General features: G+C 43.8%; 1 protein-coding gene across 1 annotated transcript; it reads right to left on the reverse strand.

The window, feature by feature from the left end:
• Positions 1–609: 609 nt before the first annotated feature.
• LOC124606198 (cuticle protein 38-like) lies at positions 610–7,542 on the reverse strand. The gene is made up of 3 exons (XM_047138167.1): positions 7,528–7,542; positions 4,147–4,437; positions 610–855 (listed from the first exon to the last, which is right to left on the reverse strand). Exons 1-3 carry the CDS (start codon positions 7,540–7,542, stop codon positions 610–612), a joined length of 552 nt encoding a protein of 183 aa, XP_046994123.1.
• Positions 7,543–14,387: the final 6,845 nt, after the last annotated feature.

The raw sequence follows: 14,387 nt of genomic DNA on the forward strand, positions 1-14,387 counted from the left end.
GCGGTTTGAGACACCTGGCAGATTGAGTTTTCGCAGTCGTTCTAGCCAGGTAACATGTGTGAATGTAAATTTGCAAGGAAAGAATATTAATTTAATTTTAGGATTTCAGCATCCGTCTTTTGTGTTCTAGCTGTTTACCGTTTGATGTTTTTGAGCTGAAACTTTTACTTCTGCAGGAGACAGACGGTGATCCGAATCTATAATCGACATATCGATTTAAACATTGACCATTTTCTTTGGTACTGACTAATGGTTACCAGAAGAAGAATTTGAAAGTATCCTTCGTGTTGGATGGGTGATAGCCGAGCATTTTTCTCCAGGAGAGTGGCTGGAAGAGTTGTTAGCTTAAAAATATGACAAAATTCAATGAACTTTTTTCCATTTCTGTTTTACCTCGTATTTGCTTGCTACATCACTGCAAAAAAAAAATATTGTGGTGATAAACAGAAGGGGTGAGGTAAGATATCTGACAGAAAAGTTGAAAGTGAGTCTTGTTTGTCAGCTGTTTATTTGCAGTTGGTGGCTATCTACATTTGTACATTGATGCGGGTGCAGCAGGCGGCCTGGCGCTGGGAGGCCGTCGTTCACGTGGTGTGGTGTGGCGCACCCTCACAGCACGAAGGCGGCGGCGGGCGCGTGGATGGCGGCCGGCAGGGCGTAGGCGGCTGCGACGAGCGGCGCGTGGAAGTTCTGCGCCACCACCTGAGAGCTGTGCGCCGTCACCACGGCGGGGGCGGCGTAGGCCACGGGGGCGGCCGCGTAGGCCACGGGGGCGGCCGCCAGCAGGCCGGGCGACGCCTTGGGGGCGGGGGCCGCCTGCACGGCGCACAGCGCCACTGCCACCAGCACGATGCTCTGAGAACAAGCGAGGGCGCGGCTGTCAACACACCTGCTGTGGCATTGCGCCAGCTAGGGGAGGAAACACACTGGACGAACAACTAGCCGCCCCCAGGGGCACCAAGCTAATATCGTTTAAGATACCAGCCTTCCTAATGCCGAGGAGCAGGACGCAAAAGTTCTTCATGTGTGCCTTATCCCGCTGAAAACACTGATTATTGGACCTTCAGTGCTACTGGGGTTGTTAATTGTTAGGTTGTAACTGCTGTTCTTAACAGACCCGAAAACATGTGGGATTAGGATCTGGTGATTTAGCAGACCAGTCGACATACGACTGGGAGTCTGAGCGTTCTACAGTATCGTATGATTGCAGCTTTATGAGCACAGATCCTTCTACGCTTATTGTTCACGTTAGAGTGACCTGCTGTCAAAAGCATTAATGATCATCTTTAGTGGAACGGACCGCTGAGAGACTTGCAGGAAGAGATCAATGAGGTTCTGGAAGGTACCGACAGGGAGCCATGCCGGGTGTAATATGACGGCCAGCCGCGCCAGGTTTGTCGGTTGAGGATCCATGGCGTAAACAGCACGATCTAGGTGGTCCCACAGATTCTAGATTAGATTTAAATCTGACGAGTTTGGTGAGCAGGGAAGTATTGTAAATTCATACTGTTGGTCTTCGAACACACATATACTGGGAGCTGTGTGACAAGTTCCTTTGTCCTCCTCATTGATGCCATCGTGCTGAGGAAACACAAGGTGCATTTAGGATTGGATGTGCTCCCCAAGTTGGATGCAGTGTGGTGTTGATCTTTTGCGCCTGCGAGAAAGGCGAGATCACCCAGGCATACCCTCCAGACCCAGATCCTTTCAACGGTTCTGTTTACTTCCAGGCGTTTCACGCCGTGCACGACCAACGACCATCTTTCCAAACGAGCATAAAACATGATTCATCTGAAACGGTCACCTGTCGCCACTCAGCATGCGTCCAGTTGCGGTATTGGTGTGCAAATTCCAGCTTTCACCGCCTGCATGAACCAGGCGCCTGCTGTGTAGGCCTACACGCAGCAAAGTTCGCTGATCGATCGTTGAGGAGACATTATTGGTAGCCCCGTGGTACATCTGGTCACTCAGCTGCACGTCTATTCACCCATATACATCTGCACAGCAGTTGCTCAGCTGCTCACCCCTGTCGTGTAGGGCCCGTGGTAACCCCCCCCCCCCCCCCCCCCTCCCCTCTGCCAATGCCGGCACCTGTTTTCTGTGAGTCGTTACTGCACGTTGGCGTCGAATACATTAACGCGATCAGTCCGGAGTGACGCGAGTATTCATAGGGTATAATTAACGCAAATTTGTTGAAATAAAAATCGTAGTTCATGTTCATGGTAATATGAATGGTCAGGCCCAAGTCATGGGCCCCAAAACATACAGAACCACCTACGGCCTGATCCACACTTCGGTTCACTCGACGCCTTGCACTATTTGAAAGGGGGAAAACTTGGGAGTCATCGGACCAAATTACAAGTATTCATTCAGGTAGTATCTACTTTCTCTTCAAGTTGCCCTCTGAAGCTCTTTGACCTTTTCATGTGTTCTCGGCTCTAAATGTCTATTGTTCTTCGCTACGTTTGCTCAGAAACTGATTCAGACGGACATGAATTGCCTGTTAGTCGATACGAAAGTCTCTGTTTTGAAGCCGATTGTTCACAGAAAAAACGTGGCACCTGGCTCTGGGTCCAGTCAGTTACTATCCTATTACAACCACTGTACTTAAGCTGTACGACATTTCTGTGATTGCTATACCATTCCCAGTAGACTCTAGGGCTATACCGAGTTGATTCACAGATCATAACAGACGTGCCAATGCTAACCCCCCTCCTCCCATCCCTTGCACCACCCCATAAAAGTGTTTTTCTGCAACGTTTTCTATGCAGATGTAGATAATTTTATAATTTTGAGTGTAGGCTTATTAAGAACTTCATTGACAAAAATATGGCACACAACAAAGTAAATAAATGAATATAGTATATAAATCACAAACTGTGCAAGTTTACAGTAAAACCAAATTCATATTATTTATAGTAGCTACTGCACATTGCTTTTGGTATGATGTATAACAGAAAGATGATGTTATTTTCTGCTCAAAACATTTTAATTGCAACTAAAAAAGGGCTATATTTAAGAGTTGAGAAAAATTCTCGTAACAGGAATTTTGTTATTATTACAATTTAATTTCCATTTTTTTGCTTTGTATGAATCTAAGTCATTGATATGATATTAAAGACAGTTTTAGGTGCTGCGTTGTACTCTGACGACAAGACAACGAATTTGAAAGTCTTCTTTCACCAATACTCGACCTTAAATGGGTCTCTTGTCCTCATTGATTCGCATAAACTGCCTTCACAATATTCTACATTGACTGGTTTTTTGATAACCATCCTCAAAACTATATCGATATTTGCATCAACATCGTTTGACCCATACTTAAAAAAGAACCTTCAGAATGCCCAAATATGCAGCCTTGTCAACAATGTTAATCAGTTCTTTCATCCAAAGAATTTCAAAGCTGTTTCTTTAACTAGCCTCGCCGTATCGATATCTCTGTTTTATTTGACACCAAAATCACCTGAACATTTTACAAGAGGTTTCATTTAAGAAGTTTCCTGACAGGAAATTAAAGCCTGATGAAATGCTTTGATACATGTGAGATCTGTTTTCCATTGCACTTACTGTTCTATCAAACAGTCTGGCTCCAGCCATTAACTGGCATAAAATGGAAAAACCGGAAGCCTTCTCTCAAGCAGCATATTTGTCTTAGCACTCGCTCGCCGATCTTTGAAACAGCAAGAACTCGATTTTTGAAGCTGAGTGACTCTTTTTAGGCAGCAGCTTTGAGAACCAGACACACTTTTTGCCGCATTAGTCATGTTAGCGATAGACAACTGCTTGGTAGTAGTCGTTTCATGGCGACGCTACTTGAACGAAATGGTACTTTACAAGTGAGACTATGAAAAATCCGTGCGTTACAGTCACAAGTGGAGAGAAAGGTTTTCCCTCTGCTTTGCTGGCTGCTGTATTCTGATCAGTTTTACGTCCCTTCTCTGTCTCCGTCCTCGGCTGGAGCCTACCCTGTCACCCCTCCTGTACGGCCCTGTAGAGTGCAAGTACATTTTGTTACGCACATTACTTTTTTATTTCACCGTGATACTGAAAGTGCGAGAGCGAGAAACGGCTGTGTGAAACATGCGACCTATCCTCGCGGTCCGCTCGCGTTACCAGACGAGCGGCGGCAGTTCGGCGTGCACTTACCAGCTTGTACATGTCTGCGGTGCTCGTCGGAGGCGGAGTGCCCCGGGCTACGGCCGGCGGGTTCTTATAGCGGGCGCGCTCGCGGAAGCGCAGCGCCCAACACGCGCGCGGCGCGAGCCATCGCCGGACAACAGGTAGTCCAGCGCAGCGCGGCGTTACGCAAGGCCCGGCGTGTGACGGGCGTAACAATGGGCAGAGCACAGCGTCCAGCGCTGGACGACCGCCAGTCGCCCGTTGCGTAACGCCGACAGCGGCCCGCCGGTCAGCTGGCGACACCTGGCAGGGCGCCCACTGTCACACGGGGGTCGTAGGGGAGCATCGCGTATCAGCCGCGCTGCCTGGAAGCGGAGCGGAAACTCGGGAAAACTGATCACGAATTTTTGTTTTCAGAAATACACATCTTCCCCTTCTACGGAAAACAGAACCTTGAGTCTTCTCCCAGCGGTCTGCAAAGTCTTTCAAAGACTGTACACACGCTAGCCACGACGGCATAATACCAACAGAACAGTTTGGTTTTCGGCACGGGCGTAGCTCCAGCGACAAATTTTGCGGCTTGTTATATGGTGCGATGGACACCACGAAACGTCGAGAGTGCTCAAGGGCGGTATTCCTATACGTTTCCAAGGCATTCGACAACGTGTGGCGCAGCGGGCCTCCCTTACAGCCTTTTTGAACTGAGAATCGCGACAATGCACATGTAGTTCATCGCGTCACATTTGCTGACAGGACTTCATATGTCCGTGCCGAAGGCGGTATATCTACTGCTAGGCTAATACGAGCGGGGATGGCGCAGTGATCCGTCCTTGGGCCCGTGCAGATTTTTTGTCTTCAGTCTCGACTGGTTTGTTGCGGCCCGCCACGAATTCCTCTACTGTGCCAGCCTCTTCATCTCAGAGTAGCAATTACAACCAACGTCCTCAATTATTTGCTAGATGTATTGCAATCTCTGTCTTACTTTAATTTTTGCCTTCTACAGCTCTCTCCATTACCATTACAGTTATTCCCTGATGTCGTAACACATGTTCTGTAACCCTGTCCCTTCTTGTTGTCAGAGTTTTCCGTATATTACTTTCCTCTCCGATTTTGCGCAGAACCTCCTCATTCCTTACCTTATCAGGCCACATAACTCTCAACATTCGTCTGTGGCGCGACATCTCAAATGCTTCGATTCTCTTCTGTTCTGGATTTCCCACAATCCATCTTTCATTCATGTTTCAATACAATGCTGTGCTCCAAACGTACATTCTCAGAAATTTCTTCCTGAAAATAAGGCCTATACTTGATTCTACTTCTCTTGGTCAGGAATGCCATATTCCCATTGCTGGTCTACTTTTGATGTCCTTCTTGCTCCGTCCGCCAGTGGTTATTTTGCTGTCTAGCTGGCAGAATTCCTTACCTTCATCTAATTCGTGACCATGAATCCTGATTTTAGGTTTTTCGCTGTTCCCATTTCCGCTACTTCTCTTAACTTTCGTCTTTCCTCGATTTACTCTCAGTCTGCGTTCTGTACACATCAGACTGTCCATTTCATTCCATTCAGCAGATCCTGTAGTTCTTCTTCACTATCACTGAGGATAGTCATCAGCGAATCTTATCATTAATGTCCTCCCAACTTGAATTTTAATTCCACTCTTGAATCTTTCTTCTATTTCCGTCATTGTTTGATGTAAGGGTTGAAAAGTAGGGGCGAAACTTACACCCGTTTAATAAGAGCGCCCCCCGTCCTTGATGTTTCACACTTATAATTCCATCTTGGCTCTTGTACAATTTGTACACTATCCGCCCGTCTCTCCCTGTAGATCATCCATGTTTTCCACAAAATTTCGAAAATCTTGCACCATTTGACATTGTAGAAGGTTTTTTGCAAGTGGACAAATCCTAACGATGTGTCTTGATTTTTCTTTAGTCTTGCTTCCATTATCAACCATAACGTCAGAACTGCCTCTCTGGCGCCTTTACATTTCCTAAAGCGAATCTGATCGTCATCTAACACATCCTCAAGCTTCTTTTCCATTCTGCTGTTCTCCTTGTACACCCCCGACATTCCAGAGCCAGAAACAGTGTCGTTGGCACTATTTGCGGACGATAGCGCGCTGTACGCGAGGTGCCCCAAGGTAGATGTCATCCGCCGCCGCTGTCAAACGGCGTGTGTCTTCCTGGGAATCTGGACAACAAAGTGGCTGTTAAAGTTTAATGCCGTCATCGGACAGACGTAATTATTCCACTGCGCAAATAGCCTTTAGATGTTCAGCCTGCACGGCTCATGGTAGGCCCCATCCCTTGGTCTCGCTTTACGAAGTATCTAGGCGGAGCACTGGACAGGCACCTCACTTGGGGGCCGCATGTCCGACACTAAGGGTCAGAGCGCTGGGCCGCATGTGAATTGTCCATCCCCTTCCATCCCCTTCTGGCTGCGCAGTCGACGCTACCCTCACGTTGTGGCTTTACACTATATGTAGCACTGATCCGACCATTGCTAAAATAGGTGGCAGTAGTTGGGGGGGGGGGGGGGGGAGGGGGACTCAGCCGAAATTCATGTAAGTCCGCTCCAAGGATTCCAGAGCAGGATCCTGCACCTTGCAACGCACGTCTCGCATGAGGTCCCTACTCGGGACCTAGATGAAATAACAGGAGTGCCTATGCTAAGGGACAGATTTAAATAGACTGCGCGACAGTTTTATGCAGTGTCTCAGCAGTCTGAAAATGGCTGATTTCCACTTTGGGCAAACAGAGGCATAGCAGAAGCACCATAAGATGATCCGACTTGCTTCGGCAGTGATTACATTTAGCAAGGTGGTAGTCACTGTCGATGCAAACATAGGCTTCACACCACACACACACAAACACACACACACACACACACACACACACACACACATACTCCAGTGATATAGGAGACGTACACCACACGCTAGAACACAAACGTACACAGAAATACTGAGGAAATTCAGCAAAAATGTAAAAATATTAAAACTGCGCAAACTCAGGGTATTTTGGCTTTCCCGCTGAGGAACTGGAAGAGTGAGTGAGTGATCCAACCGTGATATATTTTCTGCAAGGAAAGCAGTCTGGGTTACAATGACACCAGGAGCAATACTGAAGCATCTCCCCTTTCTGAGGCATCTTCAGAATTTCTACACCGGAAAAATACGTAAGAACATATTAGGGTTATTGTCCTGTCTAGCATCAGAAGGTAGTAAAAACTTTTATACATAAACACCATAGTAAATGGGTAACGCATTAGTTCTAAGTAGCCAAAACATTTCGTATGCGCCTAAAATGGAAACGTAAACGGATTTTTTAAACTTTTAAAAAACCTTACTGAGGATTAGGGACGAAAATTCAGTCGTAGTGTAACGGTGAAGAGACTACAATTCTTACCTTCGGTGAAGGCATGCACCTATTCTACAACAGGACCATACTTATAACCTAGACACGTCAAAGTGGAATGTCAGAAGCTGCCGAGACAGCGAACGGAAGTTCAGCGAGGCGGCATTTATGTGTTTGACAGTACAGTAGATAAAAATAAAGTAAAAAATATAGTGGTAGTCTAAGTCTATGCTAAGAAACAATAGATTTAAAATAATAGACAGAAGTAAAATGGAGTTGAGTTAAAAACAACTATGGACAATATAAAATAACTAACACGTGGCGTCATATGTTGGTGTCGGCAGTAAAGACAAGATTTCCGTAAAAAGTACACAGACATTACAACTTCTGTACAAAACAGACATAAATTACATGAAAAAAGAGTTCGTAAGCCAAATATAAAGTATAGGATATAGAAATAAAATAAAATCTTGGTGCAGAGAGCTATATCAGCGCTCAGTTACGGTCTTTGAGAAACTGACTTCATTGAATTATAAAAGGTTTGATTCTTGGTAAAGGGCTGATCATTAGACTTAGTTATTTAGGTACATAACAATGCTTTACAATTTCCAATTCCTCCAACGAAGTTAATTCTTTGCTCAAGGGAGGACGATGCCGCTGTCATTTGTACCTACACTCTTTTCTCCTACCGAAAATATTTTCAGAAAAGTACGAGGCAGCTTGTGTCAGGAGAATTCGGTCATCTTGTTTTACTATTCAGCTTGTTGACCCAACAGACGTTGTCCAGCTCATTTTCAATAAATTTCTTTGTGACCAATTTGTCAATTTGTGAAAAGCTATTGGAATTATGTAACAAAGTAAAAATGTGAGAAATAACGTAACGACTGTGCCCATGGATGTTCAGTCTGAGGAGTACATTTAGAAGTGCGCCGATAGTAATTTTTACATGTGAAGTAAACACTATCCTTATTACAATGCTGAAATGATAGAATATGTGATGTGCCTGGCATGTGATAGCTATGGAACCATGCGGTTATGTTCTAATCTTTGAGACTCAATTGAATTATCCAATTGCAACTTGTTTTCTCTGGGCTGCAATAAATTGCCACACCGTAACGGAATGCAGCTCGATGAGTATTTAGCGCCACATTTCTTTTATCTTCTTGCGCGATTGTTCAAATTCATTGTCACACGAGTGTTCTCTACTGGCCGATGATGTCTTATTCAGTGCATATCATCTTCGTTTGTATTTTCTCATTCTTCTCACGTGTGTGTGGAACGTGTTTGTGATAACCGACTCTGTTCAGTTTCCTTACACTCTTCGCGTTACTCTGCAGTTCGATTAATCGAAAATTCGCTTGATTCGTAGCATTCCCAGATCCGATTAAAATGTATAAATTCAATTCAATTGTGTCGATTGCGACAAAATTTGCTATGCGATTAGTCTCACTTCAACTGAAAACGAACATTTAATTCACTTTGTTTTTACTGTATAACCTTTTGTTTCATCAAAACTCACAGTATTTCGTAGGTAAATCAGTAAATTTGTTTCAGATGAAGCTTAAGTCACTTCATGAAAGGACTGCGATGAATTCACAACAGAATGACATTTCAGCTGAAAATAAACAACTGAATAAAGTTTTCACCATTATACCACCGATTGCCTAAATTTGGACAGATTGACGAAGAACATAAAAGCAAAAAAAGTGTAATTTTAATTTAATTTAGGCTGGAATGCTTTTTTCAGATTTTCCTTCAGCTCTTCCAGATTTTTTTCAGCTGAAAACATTCAGTTACGTTATTCCCATCCAGGGAGCATAAAGAACAAACCAAAAATGGAACCTATCAAACATGGGCCTTTTACAATAATCCCCGCAATATTTACTATCTCACGATAGTAATCCAGCCCTGAATCAATAAATTTGTATGACTGCTCAGACTTTGCTGAGGGCAAATGTGAGTACTAAGATTTTTGAATAAAAAGCACCACTAAGAATTTCACAGAATAAATGAAATGCCATTTGCGATGAAACGACTTCAGTACGCCATCCAAAATGACGCTAATCAAAAGAATGCCTGTAATTAATCCAACTTCCACTCTAGACGTAGGAGATCACTACAGTTCAATGCAATAGCACATTACCAGTCGAAATCAACGGCACTGTATTTCGTCGTAATATATACAGACAGTGCCCACTTGCAACCTTTATACTTTGAAGTGAGTCGTTTCTTTCGAGAAAAGCTGCAACATCCTTCTTGGCACGATACAATTCATTACAAAGTTACATACCGATTGGAACAGAACTTTCTCTCGAACAATTTCATAATTTCAATCTCACCAGCGAGGTTATGGACTTCATGGTGGCTGCCTCATTCTCTCCCGGCTGTCGGCTGCACTCTGCTATCGATCAGCTATTAAGTTCACTGGCCGTTTTACCGGCAACTGCACCCCAGAACTTATATTATGCTTTCTGCAACACTTATCAATTTCTGATTTTTATTTTTTCAAATCTTCAGTCTTCTGAAGCGTTTGATGCCGTCCGCCACGAATTCGTCTCCTATGCAAACCTGTTCTTCTCCGACTAGCACTTGCAAATTACGTCCTCAATTATTTGCTGGGTATATTCCAACGGCTGCCATCCAGTCCCGTTCTTTTCAGCTCCAGCCGGCCGCTGTGGCCGAGTGGTACTTGGCGCTTCAGTCCGGAACCGCGCTGCTTCTATGGTCGCAGGTTCGAATTATGCCTCGGGCATGGATGTGTGTGATGTCCTTAGGTTAGTTAGGTATAAGTAGTTCTAAGTCTAGGAGACTGATGACCTCAGATGTTAAGTCCCATAGCCCGTAGAGCCATTTGAACCATTTTTTTCAGCTCGCTCTAGAACGGTAGAGATTATTCCCTAATGTCTTAACGTCCTATTATATTTCTTCCTAGCCGATTCTGTGGAGACCCTCCTTATTTCTTACCTTACCAATCAACCTAATTATCAAAATTCGTCTCCGAGGTCACATCTCAAATGCTTCGATTTTCTTCAAATGCTGTGCTCCAAACATACATTCTCAGAAAATTCTTCCTCATATTAAGACCTATGTTTGATGCTAGCAGACTTCTCTTCGCTAGGAATATGCTCATTGTCACTGCTAGTCTGCTTTTTATGTCCTCTTTGCTCTGTCCATCACGGGTTGGAAAAATTGGAAATTTGTGGTACGTTCCTATGGGATCAAACTGCTGAGGTCATCGGTCCCTAGGCTTACACACTACTTAATCTAACTTAAACTAACACCCACACCCTTGCCCGAGGGAGGAATCGCGTGAACAGTGGCAAGGCGCCTCAGACCGCTCAGATTATTTTGCTACCTGGATAGCAGAACTCCTTAACATCGGCTACTTCCTGATCTCCAATTCTGATGTTAGGTTTCTCATTGTTCTTATTTCTACTACTTTTCATTACTTTCATCTTTCTTTGGTTTACTCTCAATCCACATTTTCCACTAACTAGACTGTATCCGTAATTCTTCTTCACTGAGGATAGCAATGACATCAGTGAATCTTATCACTAACATTATTTCATCTTGAATTTTAATCACACCCTTGAAACTCTCTTTTATTTCCATCATTGCTCCTTCGACGCATAGATTAAATAGCAGGGGTGGAAAACTACGTCCATGTTATAAACACTTTTTAATCGGAGCACTTCGTTCTTGATTTCCAGTCCTGTTGTTCTTTTTTGCCTCTCGTACATATTGTCTATTACCCGTCTTTCTCTATACTTTACCACTATTTTTCTCCGAATTTCGAACATCTTGCACCATTTTACATTGTCGAACGCTTCTTCTACGTCGCCAAAGCCTATGAACGAGTCTTGATTTTATTTCAGTCCTGCTTCCATTATCAACCACAGTCTCACAATTGCCTTTCTGGTGCCTTTACCTTTCCTGCAGCAAAATTGGCCGTAGTCTAAAGGGTCCTCAATTTTATTTTTCATTCTTCTGTATACTATTCTTGTCAGCAACTTAGTTGCATGAACTTTAAATAGAATTGTGCGGTAATTCTCCCGCGGGTCGGCTCTTGCAGTCTTCGGAATTGTGTGGATGATGTTTTTTTTTTTTTTTTTTTTTCGAAAGTCTGTTGGTATATAGTTAATCTCATACATTGTACACACCAACAAGAATAGTCGTTTTGTTGCCACATTCAACATTGTTTTTACAAATTCTGATGGAATACTATCTACCGCATCTGCCTTATTTTATAATAAGTCGTTCAAATGGCTTTCAAATTCTGACTCTAATTCTAGATCCCTATCTCTTCCCTGTCGGATCCTGTCTCTTTTTCTAACACTGTCAGAAAAGTCCTCCACCTTATAGAGACTTTCAATGTATTCTTCCCACACATCTGCGCTCTTTTCTGCATTTAACAGAGGAATCCCCTTTGCACACTTAATGTTACCGCCCTTGATTTTAATTTTACCAAAGGTTGTTTTGACTTTTCTATGTGCTGAGTCAGCCCTTCCGACAATGTAGCGCTGTGGTTAACACACTGGACTCGCTTTCGAGAGGACGACGGTTCAGACCCGCGTCCGACTGTTCTGATTTGGGTTTCTAAATCGCTTCAGGCAAATGCGGTGATGGTTCCGTCGAATGGGCACGGCCGATTTCCTTCCCCATCTTACTCTAATCCCAGCTTTTGATCCGTTTCTAATGATCTCCTTGTCGACGGGAGCTTAACGACTAACACAATCATGTCTTTGCCGGTTTCTTCACATTTTACATGCACCAGTTTTGCCTTAACTAATCTGCACTTCCTATTTATTTGTTTCCTGAGTGACTTGTATTTGTGTATTCCTGAATTTGGCTGAACGTTTTTAGTCTGCCCTCTTTCATCGATTCTTCTGTTACCCATGGTTTCTTCGCAGTCACCTATGTTTTTCTTTCTAACTTCTGTGATCGCCCTTTTTAGAAATGTCCATTCCTCTTCAATTGAACTGCCGCGTCTATAGCCTCAGAGAATTTCAAGTGTACTTTCTCATTCCTTAGGATTTCCGTATCTCATTCCTTAGCACATTGGTTCTCTTAAGCTTCAGCCTACTCTTCATAAGCACTGAATTGTGATTTGAGTCTATATGTGCTCCCACGTACGCCTTACAATCCAGCATCTGATTTCGCATTCTCTGCATGACCATTACGAAATGTAACTGGAATCTTTCCGTATCTCCCACCCTTTTTCAAGTATGCCTCCACCTCTTGTGGTGCTTGAACAGAGAGTTCTTTATTACTAGCTGAAATTTATTTTAAAAATTAGTTTTCCACCTCTCTCATTCCTAACATCAAGCTCATATTCTTCCATACCCTTTTCTTTTGCTCCTTCCCGTACAACAGCATTCCAGTCCCCCGAGACTATTACACTTTCATTTACCATTACGCACTGAATAACCCTTTCAATATCTTCATATACTTTGTCTATGTCATCGCCGTCTACTTGTTATCTCGGCATGTATCTTGCATGTCTGAACTGTGTTTCTTTTGCTGTAGATTCTGACAAGACCAACACCATCACTGAACCGTTCACAGTACCATACTCTTTGCCCTACCGTCCTATTCACAATGAATCCCACTCCCATTATACCATCTTCTACTGATGCTGGTATCAGTAGAAATCCTTGTCTTCCTTCCATTCCACTTCGCTGATCCCCACCATATCTAGATTGAGCCTTAGCATTTCCCCTTTCAGATTTTCTAGCTTCCCTACATTGCCCGATTTTGACATTCCACGCCCCAAATCGTATAACGTTAACCTCTCGTCGGTTATTCAGTTTTTTTCTCGTGGTCACATCCCCCTTAGCAGTTGTCTCTTGGAGATCCAAAATGGGGACTAGTCCAGAATCTTTTGTCAATGCAGAGATAATCATGAAAATTTTTCGACTACAGGCCACATGTCCTACAGATACATACTACGTGCCTATAATGCAGTGGTTTCCATTGCCTTCTGTATCCCCATGCCGTTTATCACTGCTGATTCGTGAGCATTTAGGGACAGTTTCCCACCGGAAGGGCAAAAGAGTGCCCTGAGCCTCTAATTCCTCTGTCCTCTTTGGCAACAGTGACGGTTGAAATGCAGCAAGCATTTTGATGCCACTTTCAGCTAAATTTAGAATATATTTGTCAGTCTTAGTCTGACGTCAGATGTAGAATTTTATTGATATGATAAGCAATGGTGACTGACTGTAGGGTGCTCTGTGTAGTTTGGATGTCTCTCTTTATTAACGCAGTGACGGTTTTTAATTGATTATGAATGTTTCTGGAGTGCATGCAAGTGTGCAATGCACTAGACACGAGACAGAGCTACAGGAATCGCTTTGGCCATTAGGTCGGTGACTGGTGGATGGGACCGCGTCCATGATGGCGTAAGGTTCTTAGAAGTGAAATCGCACTGGAACCCACAGTGGGCGGCAGGCATTGTTCTCCCACATGACTGCTTGCGGCTAAGGTCCAGCAGGAGGACATTGTGGCACAATCTGAGGGAGATACATTTTCTTTTTTTTTTAAATTCCTTCGAAGATAAGCATCTGCTGCTTGTAGAAAAGTGAGGGGCACATGAAAAAAACTAGCCTCGTAGCGCCTCTGTCTGAATTTCTCGAACGCAGTTGGGAGTCAATGGACAGTGGTGTTAGAACATGTCATTGGTATAACGATGTGTGATGTCAACTCGCAGCGCTCATATGAATACTTTTTGCTAGCACTGGAGAGATTCAATCTGTCGCTAGAGGTTTAAAAAGTGAGAGAGGACAAGTTACACTCTCGCCTATTTACCGCATATGGAAAATTATTAGAGAATTTATTACAACTTGACGCACCTTGAGCGAGACCCTAGAAAGTTAATGGCCAGCGCAGACGTTGATGGAACCTGGTAGGGCGCT

Source organism: Schistocerca americana, chromosome 3 (assembly GCF_021461395.2).
Source record: "Schistocerca americana isolate TAMUIC-IGC-003095 chromosome 3, iqSchAmer2.1, whole genome shotgun sequence".
In the NCBI taxonomy this organism is placed as follows: Eukaryota; Metazoa; Arthropoda; class Insecta; order Orthoptera; family Acrididae; genus Schistocerca; species Schistocerca americana.